The sequence below is a fragment of the Sebastes fasciatus genome, chromosome 16, assembly GCF_043250625.1.
Source record: "Sebastes fasciatus isolate fSebFas1 chromosome 16, fSebFas1.pri, whole genome shotgun sequence".
Classification (NCBI taxonomy): Eukaryota; Metazoa; Chordata; class Actinopteri; order Perciformes; family Sebastidae; genus Sebastes; species Sebastes fasciatus.
In genome coordinates this window covers 27,446,926-27,470,520 of record NC_133810.1, presented here as the reverse complement: position 1 = coordinate 27,470,520, position 23,595 = coordinate 27,446,926, and the positions used below count along the sequence as shown (strand labels likewise).

Genomic DNA, 23,595 nt, shown 5'->3' with positions numbered 1-23,595 from the left:
TCAACGCGTCATCAGTTACACTGCGCATGTGTTATACCCTGTGGTCTTAATGCTCAGGCTGATCGGAATTCTTAAAAAAAATCCTGAACCTGGATCATGATCTGGATGGCCACCAAAATCTAATGTATTGTTCATTGCACTCCAAAAAATTGCATTCAAATCCATCGCAGAGTTTTGGAGTAATCCTGGTAACTGGATCCTTTTTGTTTTAACTGTTTAATGTTTCGCTTTAGTGGAGATAGTTTCACAAATATTAAATCGGATTAACACAAACCAGTTAATAATCCAGCCTTGGCCAAGTCAAGGAGAACAGATGTTCCCACAGGACTACATGGTCCATGTTTCTGCTCGTCTACTACAGCTCACAGCTCCCACAAACCACGGGACACACAAGGTCCATCTGGAGCAGCGGTTTAAATACAACATCCTGGTGAATTTAAATTACCACAGTGAAGGTAAACATCTGCTAAGGACACAGAGTAGTGGGAAAAACAAGGGCAGGAAATGTCCTCTAGAGCAACAGGAAGACTTTTTACTCCCGTCAGTTCTAACAGGCCATGAAACAGTGTGAATGTTGGCTCATACTGTCTTATACACTTAAACAAGTACTATTATTTTTGCACCCTGCATAGTTTTTCTCCCTTTGTTCTAAGTAAAAGCACAAAATGCTGTAAACGGTGAATGAGCTGTCGTGTGCAAAGTGCAAGTGGCCTAGTAATCATATTTGTAGCTGTTGACTAATGCGGCGCCGAGGATTCATTAAAAGGCTATCTTGATTTATGGGGAAATGACATATTTGGGGACTTTGAAGTGTCTTCTCTCATAACAACTGCACGCCTTGGCGAGTGGGGTCGGTCTCTTCCCAACCGTCTGTGACAAATGGCCGTATCACTTTCATCGCTTTTAATCTGTTCCATTTGACTTCGGCTTTCATGTTTCAAAAGTCTATTCGTAATTGGATGGACTGGACTGCAGTCTCGCAGGAATCCGTTGGAAAGCCATAATTGATGTGATCCTGACCCGAGCACAGCCCATTTAAATGGATGAACAGAGAGAGATGGAGAGGAGGAAAGTAGGTTTTCCCATTGCCCACATACATATGCCCGTTATGAGAGCGAGGGCGGACAAAAAAGGGAAGATACGAGTGTGTGTGTGTGTGTGTGTGTGTGTGTGTGTGTGTGTGTGTGTGTGTGTGTGTAAGCACACACGAGCAGAAGTACTGTGCTTCTACTTAAAAACTCTATATTTCTGGCACTCACTACGCCCGAGCGAGCCAGACAGCTTTCCTACCGACTGGCTCCCTGAGCTTGACTCCCGACCACGACGGCGGAGCCCCCGCCTTCTGCCCAAGATTGGAAAAAACACTCTGATCATATCGCAAGGGAGCGGCGGGCATCTTGAGTCACGTCTTGAAAAATCAGCTATCAGCTTTCATAAACAACCGCCTCTGTAGAAAGTCTATCCATCTTCACAATTCCCCGACTCGACACCCAGTTTGAGAGCGTTGGCTGTTGTGAATGTAAGAATCTATTTACAGGGTGGAAGCGTTTTCTTTTTCCAGAATATTATCGCCAAAATATTATAAAAGGTCCAGTGATAGAAGTGTGATAGATGTGCTAGAGGGTAAATCTATCTCATTTCCCCCACCTGTATCCTGGCAGAGCAGGGTTTATCCACCTTTATTCGCCTGATATAAACCGAGAGGACATAAATACAAAGTGTGAGTCAGGGAACACGGCAAGAAAGGTTATCTGAAGACACAGCGGTAGAGGATAATCCTGACCACAAAGGATTTCAACCCGTTGTGTCCACAGGCTGTTATCAGAGAAACGGTTATGAAATGGCACATTTCCCTACTGCCATTCTCCAAATATCAACAACATGGAAAATACAGTGTGGAAACATGGTTCAGTGTGTAGCTACAAAATGTGTGCTGGCAATTCATATGACAAGACTAAGGCCCTGTTCAGACCTGGTATTAATATGCGTCCTCAGTGATCGGATCACAAGTGGACAGCTCTAAGTACAGGTGTGAACGCACTCAAGACGCAATGAGATCGGATCTTTCAGACCAAATTCAGAGGTGGTCCGGGCCGCTTATGGCCACGTTCTTTTAGCAGTGTGTACGCAAATGGGCCGCATTAAGGACCGCCTACACAACTGATGTCCCGCAGGGATCCGCGGGTCTCTGCGCTCCTCATATGAATAGACAGGCAGATGCAAGCGCTTGTCAGCATGGAAACGGCCTCTGTGCTCTATTGTATTCTGTCGGTACAACTGTATTTTATTAAAATATATCTTGTTTATAGGCCACATATCTCCAGTCTATCAGACTAGGCACGCAAAGGGCATTATTATCATACTGTCAGAGATGTGTCTGTGTTTTTGTTCCGCTGCTTTGCACTGAGCTGACACCCGATCGTCCGTCCGTTGCAATCTGCAACCACACTGCTAGGTCCCACTACATCCTACACACTGGTCCTTTAAGTCTAATAGAAATAGGACTGATGCATCGGTTGGTTTCTGAATGCAAACGCACCAACACTTTACTGTTTTATGTTCAATATAGAACCAAAACATAGAGAGAATCTCACCTCCACCAGCTTGACAATGTTGATGTGGTCCAGTTTTTTAAGGATGGCGATCTCTTGGTAGACCCTCTCCAGGGGTCCTAAGATTTTGGGCTGCTCTCCTTGGGCCGCCTTGGGTCCCCTTGGGGGTGGGCGACCTGCAGACCACCACACAAACCACACACACACAACTTCACTGAATAGTAAATGATTCATTTGATTAGCCTTGACAGGAGCAATCATATGACATGATGATCTACAGTAGCTGATCATCATTGCGTATCTTTAGGTTATAGATGATTTAGGTTTTGGTCTGATTTACTGATTGCTGTTGGGATGTCATGAGAATTTCAACTAATATAATAAAAAATGTTTCTAAAATCTTTTCCAACTCTGCTTTTAAGTTACATGCTAATGAGTAGTATTCGTCAGCCCCCGGCATTCTCTAGATGTCCTTCATGTTGGAGAGTTTTGTAACTGCTCTTCCTCTTTCTCTATGAAATTTGTCTATTGTTGGTTGTCTTTTGTCATTTATTGTCATGGTTATGAAACCAGTTCCCTTTTACACAATGAATAATGTTGCAATGACCTGCAATGACCTGCAATGACCTGCAATCCTGCGCAGATGATTTGACTTCTCAGGAGCTCAGTTAGTCGTATCATGCTGCTTTGAAAAATCACATATCGATGTGCTGATTGTCAGACCACTTGTAGCTGACTAACGCCGTCATTTACCGGCATTCAACCCAAGATGACACACACACTTTCATGGCAGTGTTGGTAATTGTGATTATGTTACTCCCTAGTTATTAAACACTCATACAGACCGTGATAATGTGAGTGGCTATTTAAAAGAATAGAAAAGGACTTACGTGGAAAACCGCACTGCTTCATTAGCTTCTTCTTGGACACCACCTTCATGGCCTGTAGGAAAGTGGGAAATGAGTTTGATCACAGTGTGTTCACATGCAGCTGGTATTAACAGCAGAACCATACATCAATCAAGAATTCATTATTTGTCCAAAAAGAAAAGAAAACTGGAAGCAGGTGTAAAGAAAAGATCAGGGCTGGGCGATATGGCCAAAACCTTCCATCCCTATATATGTCATTTCATATTTCGATAACGGTATATATCACGGTAGAGCATGTTTTCTGGTAATTCATATAGTCTATGAAATAAAAACATGGAAAAGCCTATTGTTGTATACTTCTGCGTGTACTGGAAAAATGAAAAGTACTGATTATTTTCTCATTTTAAGAACAGAGTGCAAAATGCAGTTTTAAGTGCAATTATGGAGAAAAAAAGAAATAAATGTAGGCCTAGCCTATATCGCGATAGAAAAGATATCAAAAATATACACGATCGACATTTTTATATCGTTGTGGTGATATGTATCGTCACATTTCTCATCCCTAAATAAAATAAAATACACTTTTATTTAAGATTTAATGTAACTGTTAGGGCTGTCAAAGTTGACGTGATAATGACGCGTTAACGCAAAGTTGATTTAACACCACCAATTACTTTAACGCATTAATGCAACTGGAGATTTTTAGGTTGTAGCGGGCCCAGTTTTAAAGCTAGAGTGAAGATACTAACATCATATGAAACTAAAAAACCTAAGGAATCCATCGGTACCAACCATGTCATACTAGCTTGTCAAGAAGGAGGATAAATAACGCTCCAAACTTACGCAAAATGTTGGCGAGGAAAAACTGTAACTTTCAAAGGGAACGTTATGATTTGAGTATATTTTTTATGCTAAATGCAGTACCTGTGAGGGTTTCCGGACAATATCTGTCATTGTTTTGTGTTGATTGATTTCCAATAATAAATATATACATACATTTGCATAAAGCATCATATTTGCCCACTCCCATGTTGATAAGAGTATTAATTACTTGACAAATCTCCCTTTAAGGTACATTTTGAACAGATACAAATTTGCGATTAAATATTTTAATCGATTGACAGCCTTAGTAAATGTAAATGAAAACGAACAACAGTACAATGAAGCACCTTGAAGATTGAACTAGAAACATCATAGCTGATGCAACCTTCAGCAGCATCAGAGCCAGAATGGAAAGTTATGGATTTATTATCTGTGTTTTTATTTTTTTTAAAAGGTCATGAATACCTGATTCTGAGGCAAATAAATCTTTCATGGAAAAGAGCATCTATCGGTTTATAAAGGACAGCTGTGTGTGTGTGTGTGTGTGTGTGTGTGTGTGTGTGAGATGGGGAACAAACTCAAAGTCATCATGACATCTCCTTACAAGGAACTGGTTATGCAAAGAAAGAAGAGTAAATAACACTCACTGCATGTCAGACGTTTCTCCAAAATACAAGAACTACCATGCTATCATAATGTCAGCGTGATTTCACTGATCACTACTTAGATGGTCAGTTGGAACATCTTCTACTACTTCAACACCACAAACTGTTCCGTTGATGTACAGCTCAGCAGTTTCTTTTAAAAACAGTGGTTTTAACCCCCTGAGACCCGCGAACCCGACCGACTTTACTGTCTTTCAGAGGCTGTGGCAGGTTCACTTTTAGAGCTAGAGTAACCATACAAATATCATATGAAGCTAGAAAACCTATGTCCTGCTACCTTGTTGCGAAGGAGGCTAAATAATGCTCCAAAAGTTGGGCAAACTTTTGGCGAGGAAAAACTGGCATTGCCATTTTCAAAAGGGGTCCCTTGACCTCTGACCTCAAGATATGTGAATGAAAATGGGTTCTCTGGGTACCCACGAGTCTCCCCTTTACAGACAAGCCCACTTTATGATAATCACATGCAGTTTGGGGCAAAAAACATGCAGCTATTTGAATGCAGTATTTGAATGTGTTATTTTCACCAAGTCTAAAATTTTGTATTTGAATATGAATAATAGCTGAGACTTTTGTGGATCCAATGAGACCAACCGTATTCATGTGTGATGATGTTAGTCCCCATAGTAGCCATTTCATTGTAGTGAGGCTATTTTTTTAAACTTGACCTCACTGTATAAAATGACCTGTGGTGACCTCTAGGATAATCACAGCCTCATGAAACTTTACAGCCACAAACTAGAGACCTAGAGCATTCAGAGGATGGATGGCTTTCCTAGGTAGATTGTCAATAAGGGGGTTTCTGAGCAGTTTCCAGAACAGAAGTGCTCGCCATCAAATCGCAGAAATCTCCAAATGTCAAAAGTTTTTGATACCAAATCACAGCACGTCTTTTTCTATGGTGTTCCTCAAGGTCTTGGTGTCTTAACGTCAACTCACAAATTGCTGCAACAACTCATGAGACATAATAGAGCATGGGGATGATTATCATATACTTCTATCATAATGTTCTAAACCCTTATACACTTTCACAATTAATTTTAATTAATTATTTAATTTATTTCTGATTTATGACTAGAAGAGCTGCATCTCAAATTAATCTTCAGGTTAGATGACATACACCACTTACATGTGACATCTACTGTTGACCTGCTATCTCCCCCTAAAGACCCCCTGTACCACCCTAAAAAGGACAAAAACAGGTCTATTGTGGGTCTCAAAGGGTTAAATACAGAAACCAGGTTTGGCAAGAAAGCACATCCTCCCCTGTGTGTAGTTTCTATGGTGTTCTGCTGCCTATGTGTGTGTGTGTGTGTGTGTGTGACTCAGCCACAGTCACCAAACAGTTAAAAATTGTCTAGCAATATTCAGATGTTCACATCGCCATACAGGCACTCTGACAATTACATTATTCACATCACAGTTCATTACAGACTCTGGGACTGATGGTGGAGCTCCAGTAAATAGCTGCCATCTCAAAAGCCAAAATTTCTGACAGTGCGTAGTGGAGGTGCGTCATCGCACTTTTACTCACAGTAAATGTATTTTAACAGACATGAAATTGGCAATGACTATATTTTTCTTTTCAGCAAAGTATGGCAATAACTGTGGAAAAAACACAATCTCAAAAGTAGTGTGAGTTCAGTTAAAGACCACCTGATGATGAGTGGTATGTGGTGTTGATCGAAGGCAGCCAAAAGCGCGACAGCAGGAACTTTATTTTGTAGGAGGTGAAACTTAAAAAGGTTGAGAAGTATGATGTCAGTCGCCATACTGTTCCCTCACTGTGCCATTGTTCCTTTTTCTGAATTCTTCAGAACTCTCATCTGTAGACAAACAAGTCTTTCTAAGTAAACAAGACTTCCGTGGCGCCTTGAGTTTGCCAAGAGATGAAAAATGTCATTTCATCAAATGTCAAATAAAGGTTGAGTGAGCTAACCTTCACTGAGTGTTGACACCACGAGAGATCAAGAACATTTACTTTTGTGTTCTACGACATAAAATACATCAATAAATACCCCACTTGTGAATTTGGAAGCTTTTATATGTCTTAAAAAGGCGGTTGCTAACAAGCGGCTAAATGACACTACTAAACGTCATCACATCGACTCGTCTGCCTTTACAGCCTCATGTGACCCTGGTGTAGTTTATCTTCAGCCTAACGTTAGCTTTTTACTTCTGGTGATTGCATTCACACTTCAAAAATCATAGAAGAGGTGTTCATTTATTGGAGATTATCTTATTGAACAAAATGTGTGAGTAGAATAAATATTTGTTTGCCACCGAGCTTATTTTCTGCAATAATCCAAAACCCAGTGGAAATTGTAAAAAACAAAAACAAAACAGCACATAGAAAATAATGATATAAATATAAAATAATAATAATTTTACAATTAAGTAATTAATTACGTTATTAGTTACGTATTTTTTAAGGTTTCTATCTTACTACCATAAATTATATTATTGTAGTACTTATTACCTTTAATTTTAACTAATTAATTAAATTATTTTTAAAATGATTTTAATTTTTTTTTAATTTCTTTAATTTAATTTTTAATTAATTAATTATTATTATATATTTTTTTCTGTAACGCTAACTCTCGGGGTGGGAGTGAGAAGCGATGTGTATATATATATATATATATATATATATATATTAAATGTTAAATGTAAAATATATTTTTTGTATTATGGCACCGGTGTTATGTTGTTATGTTTATTATTCTATGTTTGAAAAAAAAGGAATAAAAAAATAATTTTCCAAAACCCAATCGAAAAATCGTATTGGCTTTCTGTAGAGGGAACCACGGCGATGCTAACTTGGCCTACAAAAATACGTCATCACTGCGCCACTCTATTGCCTTGCAATAAATAAATACATAACATTCAAAGTCAAAATTTAAATAAAAAATGAAATTATATTTTAAAAACAATATAAAATTCCCAGACACTAGATAATGAGTTTAGGTCTTCTTACATTCTATTAAAGTGACACATTATATCTGTGCAAGAAAATGTGGATTCAAAAGAGAACCAATGAGTATATCCCAGGCCTCTACAGCGGATGCCAGCGCTTTATGAATTACAGATAATGATCTTTCTATGAGAGCAATATCCCTAAAATGATTCAACCATTCTTTTATCAATGGAGGCTCAGGGGAGAACCATGAGTGTATTATGGTCTTCTTAGCAGCAGTTAAATTCTATCTATTGCTATCCTGGTGGCTATCACTGAGGCTGGAGTGATCATTGAGTAAAAATAAGGTGGGTTATTTATTTTAGTTTTTTTCGCCTCACAAAAAGAGTCCCAGAATGCTGCTTCCATGTACAGCTGTTGTGTGCGTACCTATGAGACCAAATATCTGCTAATAATTAGCTCTTTAAACTCATCGCTCCACCGATTTGAAATGAGTTGAGTGAATGACGCACAAATCTCGTTTATTTTGGCCCCTGAGGCTGATGAACGGCCTGCGTCATAATTGGAAGCCTGACAATCAAATTGTGATCCCGGTAATTATACAACAAAGGAAGCCACAACAAACACATGCAGGATTCAAAGACCTTTAATAATCTGCTGATATGTTGGACAACAAAGCCAAGTGGTTTCCAACACTTATGTTAAAACTAGGGCTGTCAATCGATTACAACATTTAATCATGGCTAATCACAAATGAATCACACATTTTTTATCTGTTCTAAATGTAGTTTAAAGGGAGATTTGTCAAGTTTTCAATACTCTAATCAACATGGGAGTGGGCAAATATGCTTGCTTTATGCAAATGCATGTATATATTTATTATTGGAAATCAATTAACAATGACAAATATTGTCCATAAACCCTCACAGGTACTGCATTTAGCATAAACAAATATGCTCAAATCATAACATGGCAAACTGCAGCCCAACAGGCAACAACAGCTGTCAGTGTGCTGACTTGACTATGACTTGCCCCAAACTGCACGTGATTATCATAAAGTAGGCATGTCTGTAAAGGGGAGACTCGTAGGTACCCATAGAACCCATTTTCATTCACATATCTTTAGGTCAGAGGTCAAGGGACCCCTTTGAAAATGGCCATGCCAGTTCTTCCTCACCAAAATGTATCATAATTTCGCGACAACCTAGTATGACATGGTTGGTACCAATGGATTCCTCAGGTTTCTAGTTTTATATGATGCCAATATCTCCACTTTAGCTTTAAAACTGAGTCCGCTACATTAATGCGTTAGAGAAATTAGTGGCATTAAAACTAATTTGTGTTAACGCGTTATCACGTTAACTTTGACAGCCTTAGTTAAAATATAAAATTATTTGATCTGTATCCTGTGGCCGTCAAGCCATTTTTATTCATCTTAAAAAACTGACCACTGCTGCTTCATCAACATAAATATTCAGTGTCTTCCTTACGATGTTGGTGCCAAGGCTGAGAACCTGGCATCAACATTAGGTGCTACAACTTAATATAGAAAACACGTCATTTCAAAACGTCAATCCTATTTCACAAACATTCATCTCATTTGATCTTTTTAAAAAGATTACCAAGATGACATTTGTGCATACTGTATGTGGGCTCATGCCGCAGATGCTCTGCATGCAAATATCCAATCAGTTTTTGTGTGAAACCTCCTCAGATTGCCAGGAAATAGAATCACCCTTCCATTCCGTCATTACTCATCTCCTCCTCTCCTGATTCCTGTCATTGTTATTTCAGATGTGTCAGCCTGCAATGAGCCCCAGTCTGTCCCGGAAGGTAACATTTACCATCAGAGCCAACAATCAGCATCAAATGCAAGAACGCTTCCTCACAGTGCAGAAACAAAGACGCTAACAAGAAAACTAAATGCACAGCAACATATACTGTATGTCTGCACTTATTTTGCATTTTCAGGAATCTGTGCTCTCAGACTGGGTGATTCTGACTAAAGGGAAATCTCTGAGGCTCCATTTGCACCTGGATTCTCGAATACTGCAATACAGTCTCCGAGAAAATATGTTTATATACTACTTACGTGTTTTGCTGATTCTGTTTCATAAGGAAACATTTTTTGAAGGACAACTTTTTTTTCTAGGAGCTACATTTATGCATCGTGCAGTAGAGGAGGACTGAGTGGAAGGTGGGTGTACAAAGTAGAGCACTTCAGTCAGATTTTCATCCACATGTAGCACAAATTTTAACCAAAATTTCTAGAAAATCTGCAAAAGAAAATGTTAAGTAACATATTTTTCCATCATAGACTGTATACAAGAAGTGGACGTAGTCATCGTGACGTCAGCCGTTGGTTTGTGGACTGCCGTTTTGAAGCCTCGAGTTCGGCATTTTGGCCGTGGCCATCTTGGTTGTTTGCAACCACAAGTGACACGAGAGGGTGGAGCTAAGTACAACTGAACGTGGAATAAGACATTACAATTAACTTTCATGAACTGAAACTGAAAACAACTCCCAGACCGGACAACGCCGTGGTTGCGACCTGTCAATCACAAGGTAGCCACGCCCTAAATCATCCCCTGCTTTATGGTCCATTTGACTCTGAATGGGACCATAATTTACTAAATGAACATCATGCTGTATTGAAGAAGACTTGAAACTAGCGATTGAGACCATAAACTCATGTTTACAATGTTTACTGAGGTAATAAATCAAGTGAGAAGTAGGCTAATTTTCTCATAGACTTCTATACAATCAGACTTCTTTTTGCAACCAGAGGAGTCGCCCCCTGCTGGCTGTTAGAAAGAATGCAAGTTTAAGGCTCTTCAGCATTGGCTTCACTTTTCAGACCCGGAGGATTCCTCTGGTTTCCATCCACTACTTTATGTTACCACGTTATGTGAATATTAGGGGTTGGATGCATCTAGATAAACAGTTGATGGATCTAATTCTCGACTCAGTTGCCATTAAACCATTATTAAACCATGTGTATAATTGGAGGAATGCCCCTTTAAGGTTAGGGAAAGAATATATATAATTTAGTTACGTGTTAATAAAGTAAACATGTGTTTTGTGCTTCAAATCAATCTTTCCAATACTAAACCAAGACCGTGACAAGCATATATTGTAGGAAAACTGAAAATGTACTTTGTCGGTTAACATTTTGCTGGTATGTTGAGTATCAACATTTTACCACTTGCTAGATATGATAGTTAAAAAAAGTTTCCTAAAATACAACACAATGTGGGCAGCATTATGTTTCTTACAAACCGTATTTACTGCTGCCAATTTGTAGAATATAGACGGAACTTCTAGTAGACAGGGTTGCAGCTCTGTAGGTCAACATTATTCAAAGCTGCATGCCATTATTCCTCCAAAGGGAAAGTCTAAATCCCTTATTAGAATATTTCACTCATGTTGCAGGACTCGTCTGCGACCTTACGTAAACTCCTGCTGTTCACCATGCCGCATCGGCCCATTTACAAGCCAACGTTTTAATGCCGGGTTGTGTTTAGCTGCGAGCTCTTCCTGGCTCCAGTTCAAAAGTGCATCTTAAACCCATCCAGGGTTGGCAGCCTAAGTCGACATGACTCATCTAAACAAACACTTTCATTGTTGTTACTGTACAGGGCAGCTTAGTTGTGTTCAAATACAAACATGGCTTATATTTGGAGGGCTTGCTGAGGTTTTAAGGGAACAAATCACCTTGATGGGAACGCCTAAAATGACCTCATCTCAGCGTGCCGGCTCATATCCACACTGTCCCTCGTGAACTGACCTCAAAGCAGCTACCAGACGCACAGAGCAACAGCAGCGCTGCTTTGAAGATACATTATACAGGGCTTGGATGCACTTTAAGCGCCACGAGAAACTTCCATTTCCAAGTTTCTTCCAAGGCAACTGATGCAATTTGAAGGGATGGAAAACTCACAGCTAAGAAATAAGGTGGGGGAAAAAAAATCAATAGCACTGATGAGATCCTGTAAAGCTCTTCTGTCTAGACAATAGAAGCTGAGAGGCTTGATGAAAACTCAGAGCAGAACTGCGGCTGTGTGGCAGATGGGGGCAGCATTTCAGTTATTAACCCTCTGAGACCCTCGATCCCGACCGATTTTACTGTCTTTCAGAGGCTGTAGCAGGTTCAGTTTTAGAGCTAGAGGGAAGATATCATATGAAACTAGATAACCTAAGGAATCCACTGTTAAACACCCTTGTCATGCTAAATAACGCTCAAAGGTTAGACTCAATTTTGACGAGGAAAAACTGGCATGGCAATTACCCACGAGTCTCCCCTTTACAGACATGCCCACTCTATCATAATTACATGCAGTTTTGAATCAGCTATTTGAATGCAGTATATATGTTAATTTCCGCCTATTCTAAAATGGTGTATTTGAGTATTTCTGCATACTGGGGTCCCTAGACAGTCTTGGAATCGCATAAATTTGGTATCACTGTAAAGCTGAAACTCTTTTGGCTCCAATGTGATCCTATGTAGTGAGACCATTTTTTGTAAACTAGACCTCACTGTATAAAATGAGCTGTGGTGACCTTTAGGATAATCACAGCCTCATGAAACTTTACAGCCACAAACTACAGACCTAGAGCATTCAGAGGATGGATGGATCAAACTACAGACCTAGAGCATTCAGAGGATGGATGGATCAAACTAGAGACCTAGAGCATTCAGAGGATGAATTGGAATCCTGGGTACATTGACAATAAGGGGGTTTCTGAGCAGTTTCCAGAACAGAAGCGCTCGCCATCCAATCGCAGAAAAATGCAATTCTTGCAGAAATCTCCAAATGTCAAAAGTTTTTGATCCCAAATCACAGCATGGATTTGTTTATGGTGTTCCTCAAGGTCTTGGTGTCTTAATGTGGTATTTTGGAGGGATTACTGATCATTTTTATAAATTATCGAGTGGTAAAAAAGTGGTTAAATTCAGCACCAAATCTGTGTAACAAATGGTGTCAACCCAAAAATTGCTGCAACAATGTATGAGACATAATAGAGCATGGGGATGACCATTATATACTTCTATCATAATGTTCTAAGCCCTTAAACACTTTCACAATTTATTTTATGGAATCATGTTCTGATTTATGACTAGAACAACTTGACACAGTGCCGAGCTGCATCTCAAATTAATCCCCCCAGCTTTGAGATGATGTAAACCACAGATGTATAAAATGATTGCTCTGACTTACATAATGTTTGTCGTCATCCTCATTGTAGGCGAGTTTGACCACGCCGTAGGAGCCCTGCAATGCAACGAAACAAAGAGATTTATTTTTCATACGAGGACGTACTTCATCACAGCAACACATTTTATTCAACGAGGGTTCAATGTTAAACCTGCGTTTTGTGGTTCAGCTCATATTAAAACAACAGAACTGATTCCTCGAGGCTTCTCTTTGAGAGCAGACGGCAGCATCATACTGACAGAATGTTTTGAAGGCAGCATAGTTTCCATTCAAAAACAACATTTTTTATTCTTTGGCAGCACAGAAAGGCTCCTCCCACACACACACACAGCCCCAGGATGTGTGTGTTTACCATCATAATCCATTTTTTTCCTCCCTAGTATGGTTTCTTCTCTGATAAGTGCAAACAAGTAACACAACCGCTTGAAAAGCCGATCAAACACTCATACGAATTAAATAAAGCAGAGTTATATCACCTTTGATGTCTCGTTCCGCCAAATTTGCCAGCTGGCTGATGGTAAAATGACTCAGGATTAGAAAAAACTGGTCTTATTTACAGACAAAAAAATCCATTTGTGTGGTTTAGTCAACACACGCAAGACGTGTGATTTCTTTTTACAAATGTCACCAATCAAAAGCCTTCATGTTTCCGCTGTAGATTGTTCTCCACAGTGTTAAAGTGGCAGTAGGCAGAATATTGATGGCATCATTGGGCAAAAACTCCATAATAACCTTTCAGTATATTGTAATTCAAGTGTTCTGAGAGAAAACTAGACTTCTGCACCTCCTCTTGGCTCTGTTTTCAGGCTTTAAAAAAATCTAGCCCTTTGGTCAATCACAGGTCATTTCAGAGAGAGGGAGCGTTCCTATTGGCTGTTCATTCAACGGAGGCAGCTGTCAATCACTCTGGAACTCCGATCAAACGGTCAAACTAGGCAGCGCTGATGAATTAATATTCTGTTACTGTAATGCCTATTTCTCACATGCACAAACAAGAATCATCTTGTAGTGTACTGTTTAGCTGTAAAATGAGAACGTTCGCTCCGGCGGGTGGGCGGTGCTTGGTATTTCCTCAACTGATCTAAAAATGGCTGCCGGGTTTTACAGCTAAACAGTACACTACAAGATGTTTCTGAAAACATTTGAGGTGAGAAATAGGCATTACAGTAACAGAATATTGATTCCTATTTGATCAGCGCTGCCTAGTTTGACCGTTTGATCGGAGTTCGAGAGTGATTGACAGCTGCTCAGAGACGGCAAGGCTCCAGCTCGTCTCTGATTGGTTGTTTTCCTCTGGTCTGTGAAATCTTGCAGATTCCATTCGTAGCACCGGAGGACACAGAGGCACATGATGATTTCTTTCAGATAGATTACCTGTCTCATTCACTACTGTCAGGATATAGTGACCGTTTTATAAAAATAACTGTCTTTTAATCATTCTACTGCTGCTTTAATGCCTAACATTCACTATGTTTTCTAACTAGAAATGGTTTGTTATCACTTCATCTCTGAAAACAAAATTGAACATTTGAACATATAAACATCAATCTGACATTTTCTCCTCTACTACTTTAATATCTATCAATATGTCTGCTGTTAATAAGCCCTCAGAATGCTGTTTGCCAATCCAAAAACGGCGATTCACTGTTTAATTTGCCAGTTTTTCAATTTCCATCTCTGTTGCTGCCACAGTGAATTCCCCCGAGTGTTAACCACAAAAAGTGTTTATCTCCAAGCGTCGCTTTTTTTTTTGTGATCAATTCTTTTTTATTGAAAAGATATAGAGAAAGATGTTACATATCATTCATTTTATCCCTTTTATACATCCCCCTCTCCCCATACACAGGTACATATACAAAGCCCTCATTCCAGGTCTAATGCACAACCCTATGTCCCCCCTCCCTTCCCAAGGCGACCCCTAAATACCCCCCCACCCCTGATCTCTTTCCCCCAAAACAAAAAAAAAAAAAAAAAGTCAAAGTTACTGTCGATCACGCTATGTTTTTATCTTTAACTAGATTGTAAGCTGCATCCCCGTGCATTCGGGCCACGGACCCCTCCATCAAGATAATTTCTAACATCGAGTTAGTCCACTGTTGTCTAGTCAAGGAGTGCGGTGGTTGCCATCTTAAGGCCAGCATTTTCTTGGCTGCAGTGAGACCAGCCCATAAAATACGTTTCTGTTGCAAAGACAGATTTAAAGAGGAGTCATCAGTTAATAAAAATAAAATAGGTGAGAGTGGAATCCTAACTTCAAGAATGTCGCTTAAGGTGAGAGATATTTGCTAAAATTTGATAAAGCGTCGCTTTTTGAAATGCAAAACTTGAGTCGATGTGGTGGGCTGTCAGATTTAGTGATGCTGCAGCTCAGAGTCCTCTGTGAAGTTTGAAATAGTGTAACATACAATATTAGTTCTATTGCACACTTTGAATTTTGTCGTTTCGGTTTTTATTTCCTCCTCCTCACGATACCCAATCTAGTGTTATGTCACTGTGACTTTTCCACTTTGTTAGCCATGCTAGAGGTGTGACTCTCTGTATTGCAGTGTTGGTCGATCCGTCCACTTCAGTCCAGACTGAAATATCTCTAATGGATGACTTGCCATACAATTTTGTACAGACATTCATAGTCCCCAAATGATGAATCCCAATGACTTTGGTGATCCCAAAGTTTTACACATTACCTGCTTAAAAGGTGCTCAATACAGAATTCAGAGCTCATCTATTGCCTCCACACGGCTCTCAACATGGAGACAGCTGAGTTGGCAACTAGCAGCGAATGGTGCTAACAGCATGCAGTGCAAAAAGTGCTGACAGAGCTAACAGTGCTAACTTGGGGGGGAACCAGAGGTCGGGCGCTACGCCTCTGTGACGATGCCATGGGTCGCGAGGGCTTTATCAGCGGTAACCGCCGTATGAGCACAGTGCAGGGCGGCGGCCATTAGCTAGCCAGTGGGGAATAACAGAGAGACTCACATGTACTAAAATACATCAGACCGGCAATACGTCATCCAGAGCAGGCTCTCATGATGACCACGCCCCCTTTTGGGGGAAAACAATCCTGTGTCCCTCATAGACGGTAACAGAGCAAACAGAAGAAGTTGAAACATGTCTCCAAACTTCTACTTTAAACAAACCGGTAACAGTGATAACGCTATGCTGAAGAGTTGCTGGGTAGTTGGTTGCACCAACAATAAATCCAAAAACGCTGAAGGTATCGCTAACGCTCAGGTTCACACAAGGTTGCAAAATAACTATTAGACATGTGTATTAAACAAACGTTTGTATAACAAGAGATGAATGTATATGAACCTGTCGAAATTACAATCCAAATATACGTCAAACTGCATTGACGTCTGGAATCTTCGGTTTTCTTTCCCCTAAAAGGGGCGTGGCCTCGACTTTTTGCAAAGTACCCGTATGTGCAAGATATATAGTATAGTAGAATATTAGCATATTTCTAGAAAAGGAAAACTTGAGTAGATACAAAGGTAGATGTTGCCGACAATGCAGGATATTGTAGGATAAAAATATGAAATAACATTAGCCTACTGTCTGTTTTGAACTAGTTTTCAAGTATGTAGCATATAACCAAAGCTAACTATACCAAACAAACCAGTCTACATTATATATATATTTTCTATTATTTCTAGGCCTATTATATTTTATTTGTAAAATGTAAGAACCTGCAAGCAAAATAACAAAGACAACTCGCAGCTTTTAGAGTGCACATGCTGTGAATGTGATTTTTCTCACTTAACAGATAAATTGAGCACAGGGTCGATCTCCTCGAAGCTGCTGCTGCTATTTTCCCAAAAACCACTCCAAACTGAACAAATGGCAGAAAAGCACCAAACTCACCTTTCCAATCTCACTCTTCAGCTTGTACTGGTTCAACTGGATGCAGTCCTGTGAGGGAGGAGGGAAAGAAAGTGGGGAGATGCATGAGCAACTAAATCATCAACATAAACATATGACAGAAAGAACGCTTTCATCATCCAAAGCAAAGAGAAACAGGGCCTGAGCTTTGGTGCAGGAACAAAACGTCCCCGCTGTGTGTGTGTGTGTGTGTGTACGTGTTGAGAGTCATTTATTTCCGAGATGTAGGTAACGATGCAGTCTGTAGTTTCTGTTTACTGTCTGCAAATCCATTAGAGTGCTACTGCTTAAATGGCTGATTTGCAGTTCCATAGCAACCACTGCTACAGCACAGAGTCAGCCAGGGGCACAGCAGAGGAGAGCAGACCACGGCGGGGGGGCGGTGGTGGTGGTGGGGAGCATTTCACAGGGGTCTACTGAGGGTGTGTGAGGCGAAGCGAGTGCCTGAGGCTTGATACTGGGACGTATTTACAGCAATGAGAGGATGTAGGAGATGTAACAAAACACGCTGGTGGCAAGACTGAAAGTACTGCATGGTGTAGGGCAGGACTTCACTCGCCACCAGGCAAGGTATTTTAGAAAAATATGACATTATAGAGCAGGTTACATAATCTGCTGGTTATGCAGCTCGTACTGAGCACGGTGCTGCAGGAGATGTGAGGATTGTGCATTGGAGGGTTATGCACTGTAGGGTATGATGGTGTGAAATACTGTGAGCTGAGGGATTATGACAAAGGGAGGGAGAGAGAGAGAGAGAGAGAGAGAGAGAGAGAGAGAAAGAGAGAGAATAGAAGATGGGGCTTTGGGTAGGTGAAGCAATCAGTGGAACTTTTAGAAATGGCTTGCTTTGATTGGTTGAAAAGAGATGAAAATAATAAAGAAAATAGGGCGACGGAGGATAAAGAGAAAGGCAAATGAGGAGAATCCAAAGAAAAGAGCAGAAGAGGGATTGTCTGAGAGGACTTCCATTGGGTTCACAGTTTGCCAGCACATGCTCAGTGGGCGCTGCACTGCAGTTAATGCTCCGTCAGGACTGATGGATAAAGAGGGCCATGCAGAACGCCTTAAAGCATAATAAAGCATATTCAGATGAGAGAATTAAAGCAGCAGAGGGCAGAATGTTTTTGGCATCATTTGGCAAAGATTCCATAATAACATTTCAGCATATTGTAATTGTGTGTTCCGAGAGAAAACTAGACTTCTGCACCTCCTCGTGGCTCTGTTTTCAGGCTTTAAAAAATCTAGCCTGTGACGGGAAACTTTGGCCAATCACAGGTCATTTCAGAGAGAGAGCGTTCCTATTGGCTGTTCATTCAACGGAGGCAGCTGTCAATCACTCGCAAACTCTAAACTAGGCAGAGCTGATCAAATATGAATTAATATTCTGTTACTATAATGTCTATTTCTCACCTCAAATGTTTTCAGAAACATCTTGTAGTGCACTGTTTAGCTGTAAAATGAGAAAGTTTGCTCCGGCTGGTGGGCGGTGCTTGTTATTTCCTCAACTGATCTCAACATGGCGGCCGGGTCACAAACTTTATCATTTTACAGCTAAACAGTACACTACAAGGTGTTTCTGAAAACATTTTATGCAAGAAATAGGCAATACAGTAACAGAATATTGATTCATATTTGATCAGCGCTGCCTAGTTTGACCGTTTGATCGGAGTACGTGAGTGATTGACAGCTGCTCAGAGACGGCAAGGCTCCAGCTCGGCCCTGATTGGTTGTTTTCCTCCGGTCTGTGAAATCTTGCAGATTTCATTAGGAGAACCGGAGGACACAGAGGCACATGATTTTTTTTCAGATTATCTGTCTCATGCACTACTGTCAGGATATAGTGACCGTTTTATAAAAATAACTTTTTTTTAATCATATGTGCTTGGATTCTACCCACTGCTCCTTTAAATGTATCTGCTGCACATGCACATTCAAACTCAAATGCTTCACTGGGCCACATTAAATCTTTAGAGGGCTCTCACATTAGACTCTTGCTTTCCATCTCAGCCCTGCAGTCTTTCCCTCAGTATGCAAAACCCCCCACCTCTCCTCTCCCTGATTCCCTTCTCATTTCACTATGTCCTCCATTGTGTCTGATCTGCACCAAACTCTCCGTCCATTACTCAACAACAATCAATATCAGTGCACAACAAATACATCACTGTCACTGTGGGGTTCAAAAATCGATGGCCATGCATTTCATTCTTATGACGAATAATGAGCCTGCCTGCCTCAGGAAGTATGTAAAATGTGATGGGGACTTGTGTTTCATAGTATTTAAAGCCTGTTAAAGTGTAAAATCATTTCCTCAACCTGTCATTTTTTAAATGAATTTTGATAGAACGGTGTCGTGACTGTAGCAAAATGACACCATTGCAGGAGGATGTGGTTTATTACACGTTTTGTTATACGTCCTTGGGTTGGGTGCAAATGGAAGAACCGTGCAGAATTGACTTATGGCATGAGGGAGGAGGATCAACTGAAAGGAGGAAAGATGACTGCCTCTCTTTATTCTATATATTCATACACAGATTTAGCTTTATACCAGTATCAACTACTGCTGCACTTGACAGTATTCGATAAGAAGGAAGTTTGGAGCGTTGTTTAGCCTCCTTCATGACAAGCTATTATGACATGGTTGGTACCAATGGATTCCTTAGTTTTCTAGTTTAATATGATACCAAGATCTTCACTCTAGATTTAAACCTGAGCCCGCCGTTGCGTTAATGTGTTAAAGAAATTAGTGGCGTTAAAACAAATTTGCGTTAACGCGTTAATTATCGCGTTATCTTTGACAGCCCTAGTTCTAAAAATTCACCCCACATCCCGAGGGGAGAGAAAATGATGAACATTATTCTACGTGCATGTGTATAAAATAGTGACAAACAAATGAGATGAGAAAGTCAGGAGTGAGAAATCAAAGAAGAGTTTCCTGCAACACACAGAGAAAACAAAAGAAGAATCTCCTGTGCTTTAGTTAAACCATTATATAAGCTATATACGTACAGTGTTTATATGGCTTAGTACGGGACTTCCCAAAATGTCAGGGAGGATACGTTTAGGTCTATAATGAGGGTGGGAATATAACAGAAAGTGACACAATTATGAAAACAATGCATGTGAGTAATTCTTATACATTATCCGATTGTGGAAAGTGCAGTAATATAAAGTAACAGTGAATGTTTGTGCATGCAAGAAATGTTTCTCTCTCCCTCTCTCTCTCTGCTGTGTCACACTGTAGATCCAGGGAGAGCAGGAAAATACAAGCAACACGAGTCCTTTTTACGGTTCATTGCGAGAAGCTGCAACTCCATTTTCAGATAGGAAAGGACACAATGACAGGTCTGCGAGTCTGTGGCAGCAGTCTGTTAAATTCAGAGGGGTTCCACATCCTGGCAGATGTCATGAATATTTAATGTTCACTCTGAATTGGAGAAAGTCGGAGGAAAATGGAGATTTGGCAGCCACAGGATACTCTTGGGTTAGCACAAAGAGATACATATTTTCATTCAGCCACGTATTTCCTATATTATATATATAATAATACTCACCATTATTCAGAAGTAATCTACAACTGTCACCATAGGGACAGTTTTAAAGTCATAGGTTGACATTATTCAGCTTATTCATCTTGCTGAGTGTTAGAAGATCAGCACCTTTCTGATGTCTATACGCTAAATGAGAACCTACCGCCAGCAGCTGGTTGCTGGTTAGCTTAGCTTAGCACAAAAGCTAGCCTGGTTCTGTCCAAAGGTAACAAAACCAGGTTAGCTTTTGTTCTAAGCTAAAAAAAAAAGCTTTCGGAGGTTGTAGTGGGCTCGGTTTTAAAGCTAGAGTGAAGGTGGCACCATGTCATACTAGCTTTTCAGGGAAGAACACTAAATAACGCTCCAAACTTACGCTAAATTTTGGCGAGGAAAAACGGTCATGGCCATTTTCAAAGGGGTCCCTTGACCTCTGACCTCAAGATATGTGAATGTAAATGGGTTCTATGGGTACCCACGAGTCTCCCCTTTACAGACATGCCACTTTATGATAATCACATGCAGTTTGGGGCAAGTCATAGTCAAGTCAGCACACTGACACACTGACAGCTGTTGTTGCCTGTTGGGCTTCAGTTTGCCATGTTATGATTTGAGCATATTGTTTTATGCTAAATGCAGTACCTGTGAGGGTTTCTGGACAATATATGTCATTGTTTTGTGTTGGTAATTGATTTCCAGTAATAAATATATACACTCATTTGCATAAAGCAGCATATTTTTTCACTCCCATGTTGATAAGAGTATTAAATACTTGACAAATCTCCCTTTAAGGTACATTTTGAACAGATACAAAATTTGCGATTAATCATGATTAAATATGGACAATCATGCAATTAATCAAGATTACATATTTTAAGATTGCCAGCCCTAATTGAAACCAATGCGGTTAGGCTTAAGGCTGCATCCAGTTCACCTACAGCTTTGATATGGTGCGTCTATCACTGTGGGTTTGACAGCTTACACTTGCCTCCCTAAAACCCCGGAAAGCAGGCGATGAAGCAGGTGGTTTCAGAGGTTTAACCCCTCCAACACTCCATCTCCTTCTTTACTGAATGTGCAGTAAAAAATATCAGAAATGTAACAAGCATGTGAAGTTTTCAGCATAACAGCCAGCGAGAGGATGACAGGCGACTGTGTAACTTTAGAACAGCCTGAATCTAAAACTACAGTGTGTAAAATTCAATAGAAACGCATTAGCTGTCACCAATGTTGTATCAAGTTTCTTATCGTTTAATCAAACAGACATGTGAGCACAGGAAAAAAAGCAGATAGGCTCCAAACGATTTCCCTGGAAAATCATTAGCTGCCCCCACCTCCACCCTTCACTTCTTTAATGGTGTATCCAGCAGCACAGTGCTGGCCAGCATGCATGTCATGTCTGTCTGATGAAACAGTCAAAGGTGCTCAAAGTCAACATCAGAACAAAATGCTCTCACGTGTTAGTGCAATCCGCTCAGTGCAGTGCACGGAGTATTATATATGCTGCACATCAGTGACAGAAGCTGGGATAATGATGCATTAACATAAATCAGCTAATACACAGAGGCATGTTTCCATGATGGGTGCTAATGGGAGACTAGTGTACAACACCTCCTCACGCTTCTCTCTCCCTGCCATGGCCTTGTGCTCCTCTTTACTTCGGTGACAATGCAGAGATATTGATCTATACTGTGTGGTGCACGTGTCTCGTTATGACAACTGCTCTCACGAGCCCGACGGAGCTGCTTTCTCTGTTTGTGTTTCGCTCCCTGCTGGCGCCACCTGTCACACCCAACTGCAGAGATTCATATCAGCCAACGTCCGAATCAGAGGGCCGCAGATGACGGTAACTTTAGAGGCTACGTGTGTTTTAGGTTAAAGATTCAAGTTTGGATTTTTCTACACTCTGGCCAGTATCTGCCTTGATATCTTCTATTTATCTCAAACATAATGATGCTGAATGGAAAACCTATAATTGCTCGTGTAGCTTTGATGATTATTTAATGATTACTAATGAATATTAATCACTTCCTCACCTGGGCGTCTGATATGGACACGCGTTTAGACTCCACGGTGGGCCTGCGAGCCACACGAGGGGATATGTTCGTGTATCCTCCTCCGGATCCTGACGACAGGTAGGTGCCTCTCTCCTGCAGCGACAACTTCCTCCCAGTGAGGTGAGGCCGCGTCGCATGCGTCCTCTTGGCCTGAGCCACGTCCTGCTGAGCCCCGCCGTTCCTCACGCCGTTGGCACTGGCAGAGCCTTCCGAGTCTTTCGTCGTCATGGCAGCCATGACGTTCGCGAGACTGCCGATCTGTTTGTCAGAGTCGGGGTCCAGCCTCTCGCGGCCAGGGTCACTGCTCATAGCCATGGCGGGCGGGGAGGTGGGAGCGGTGCTGGAGCAGGTGGCGGGGAGAGTAAAGGGGAGCGCCCAGCAGCATCAACGTGACCTGGGCCAGCCTCCGGTCGCGGCGTTCAGTGTCCCACCAGAGCTGGAAAGACAGAAAGAGAGGCTGTGAGCTCAGTCTGCTGCAGTAAGAAGAGTTGATCAACAATATTTGCATATATTCATAATTTTAGCTCAACAACATTTGCCTTTACTGGCTCAATATATCTCCGTCATAGCCACATTACAAGCAGTTTTCTTTTCTAGAATTGTCTTGAGTCTAAAAGCTGCTCATTACCCACAAAAAATAGTCTCTTTATATCAACTTAAACTGGTAAACTTTGATTTTGTCCGTATTTCTAGCCCAAATTGATGTGAAAAATTACATTTCCAATACGTGTAAATTAAAACTTTTGAATTTCATCACCGTCATCATGTTTGTCTGGCCATATCGTGCAGCGAGAGCACCTGTGAGACTGAAGTTTAATCAAAGAGAAATGTCAGCACTATCTCTCTCTGTGTGTGGGTGGTCTGGTGGGTCAAGTTATTTACAGTAGACATGCGCTCATAAATTTAAATAAATGTCCCCCTGATAAAACCCAACCCAAATGCTGCATTGCTAATTTTGCTTTATGCCCTCGCTCACAGCTCCCTGTATGCCCATGAAATGCTTGTGGGTGGACTGACACATGAAAATGACTGAAGGTATTGTGTGCACGCGGTATGCATACACAGACATTTTCCCCTTTCATCTCTAATGAAAATCA

At 40.7% G+C, this 23,595-nt stretch overlaps 1 protein-coding gene across 1 annotated transcript in view; it reads right to left on the bottom strand.

Moving 5' to 3' along the window:
* The window catches only part of camkk1a (calcium/calmodulin-dependent protein kinase kinase 1, alpha a), a 70,049-nt gene that overhangs the window by 21,405 nt on the left and 25,049 nt on the right, over positions 1 to 23,595 (bottom strand). Inside the window, exons 2-6 of the mRNA XM_074612142.1 lie at positions 22,478 to 22,934; positions 16,900 to 16,947; positions 13,042 to 13,095; positions 3,443 to 3,494; positions 2,595 to 2,728 (exon numbers count right to left, since the gene is read on the bottom strand). Coding sequence (XP_074468243.1) covers positions 2,595 to 2,728; positions 3,443 to 3,494; positions 13,042 to 13,095; positions 16,900 to 16,947; positions 22,478 to 22,813 — 624 coding nt within the window. The 5' untranslated portion in view covers positions 22,814 to 22,934. The remainder of the gene's footprint in view (positions 1 to 2,594; positions 2,729 to 3,442; positions 3,495 to 13,041; positions 13,096 to 16,899; positions 16,948 to 22,477; positions 22,935 to 23,595) is intronic.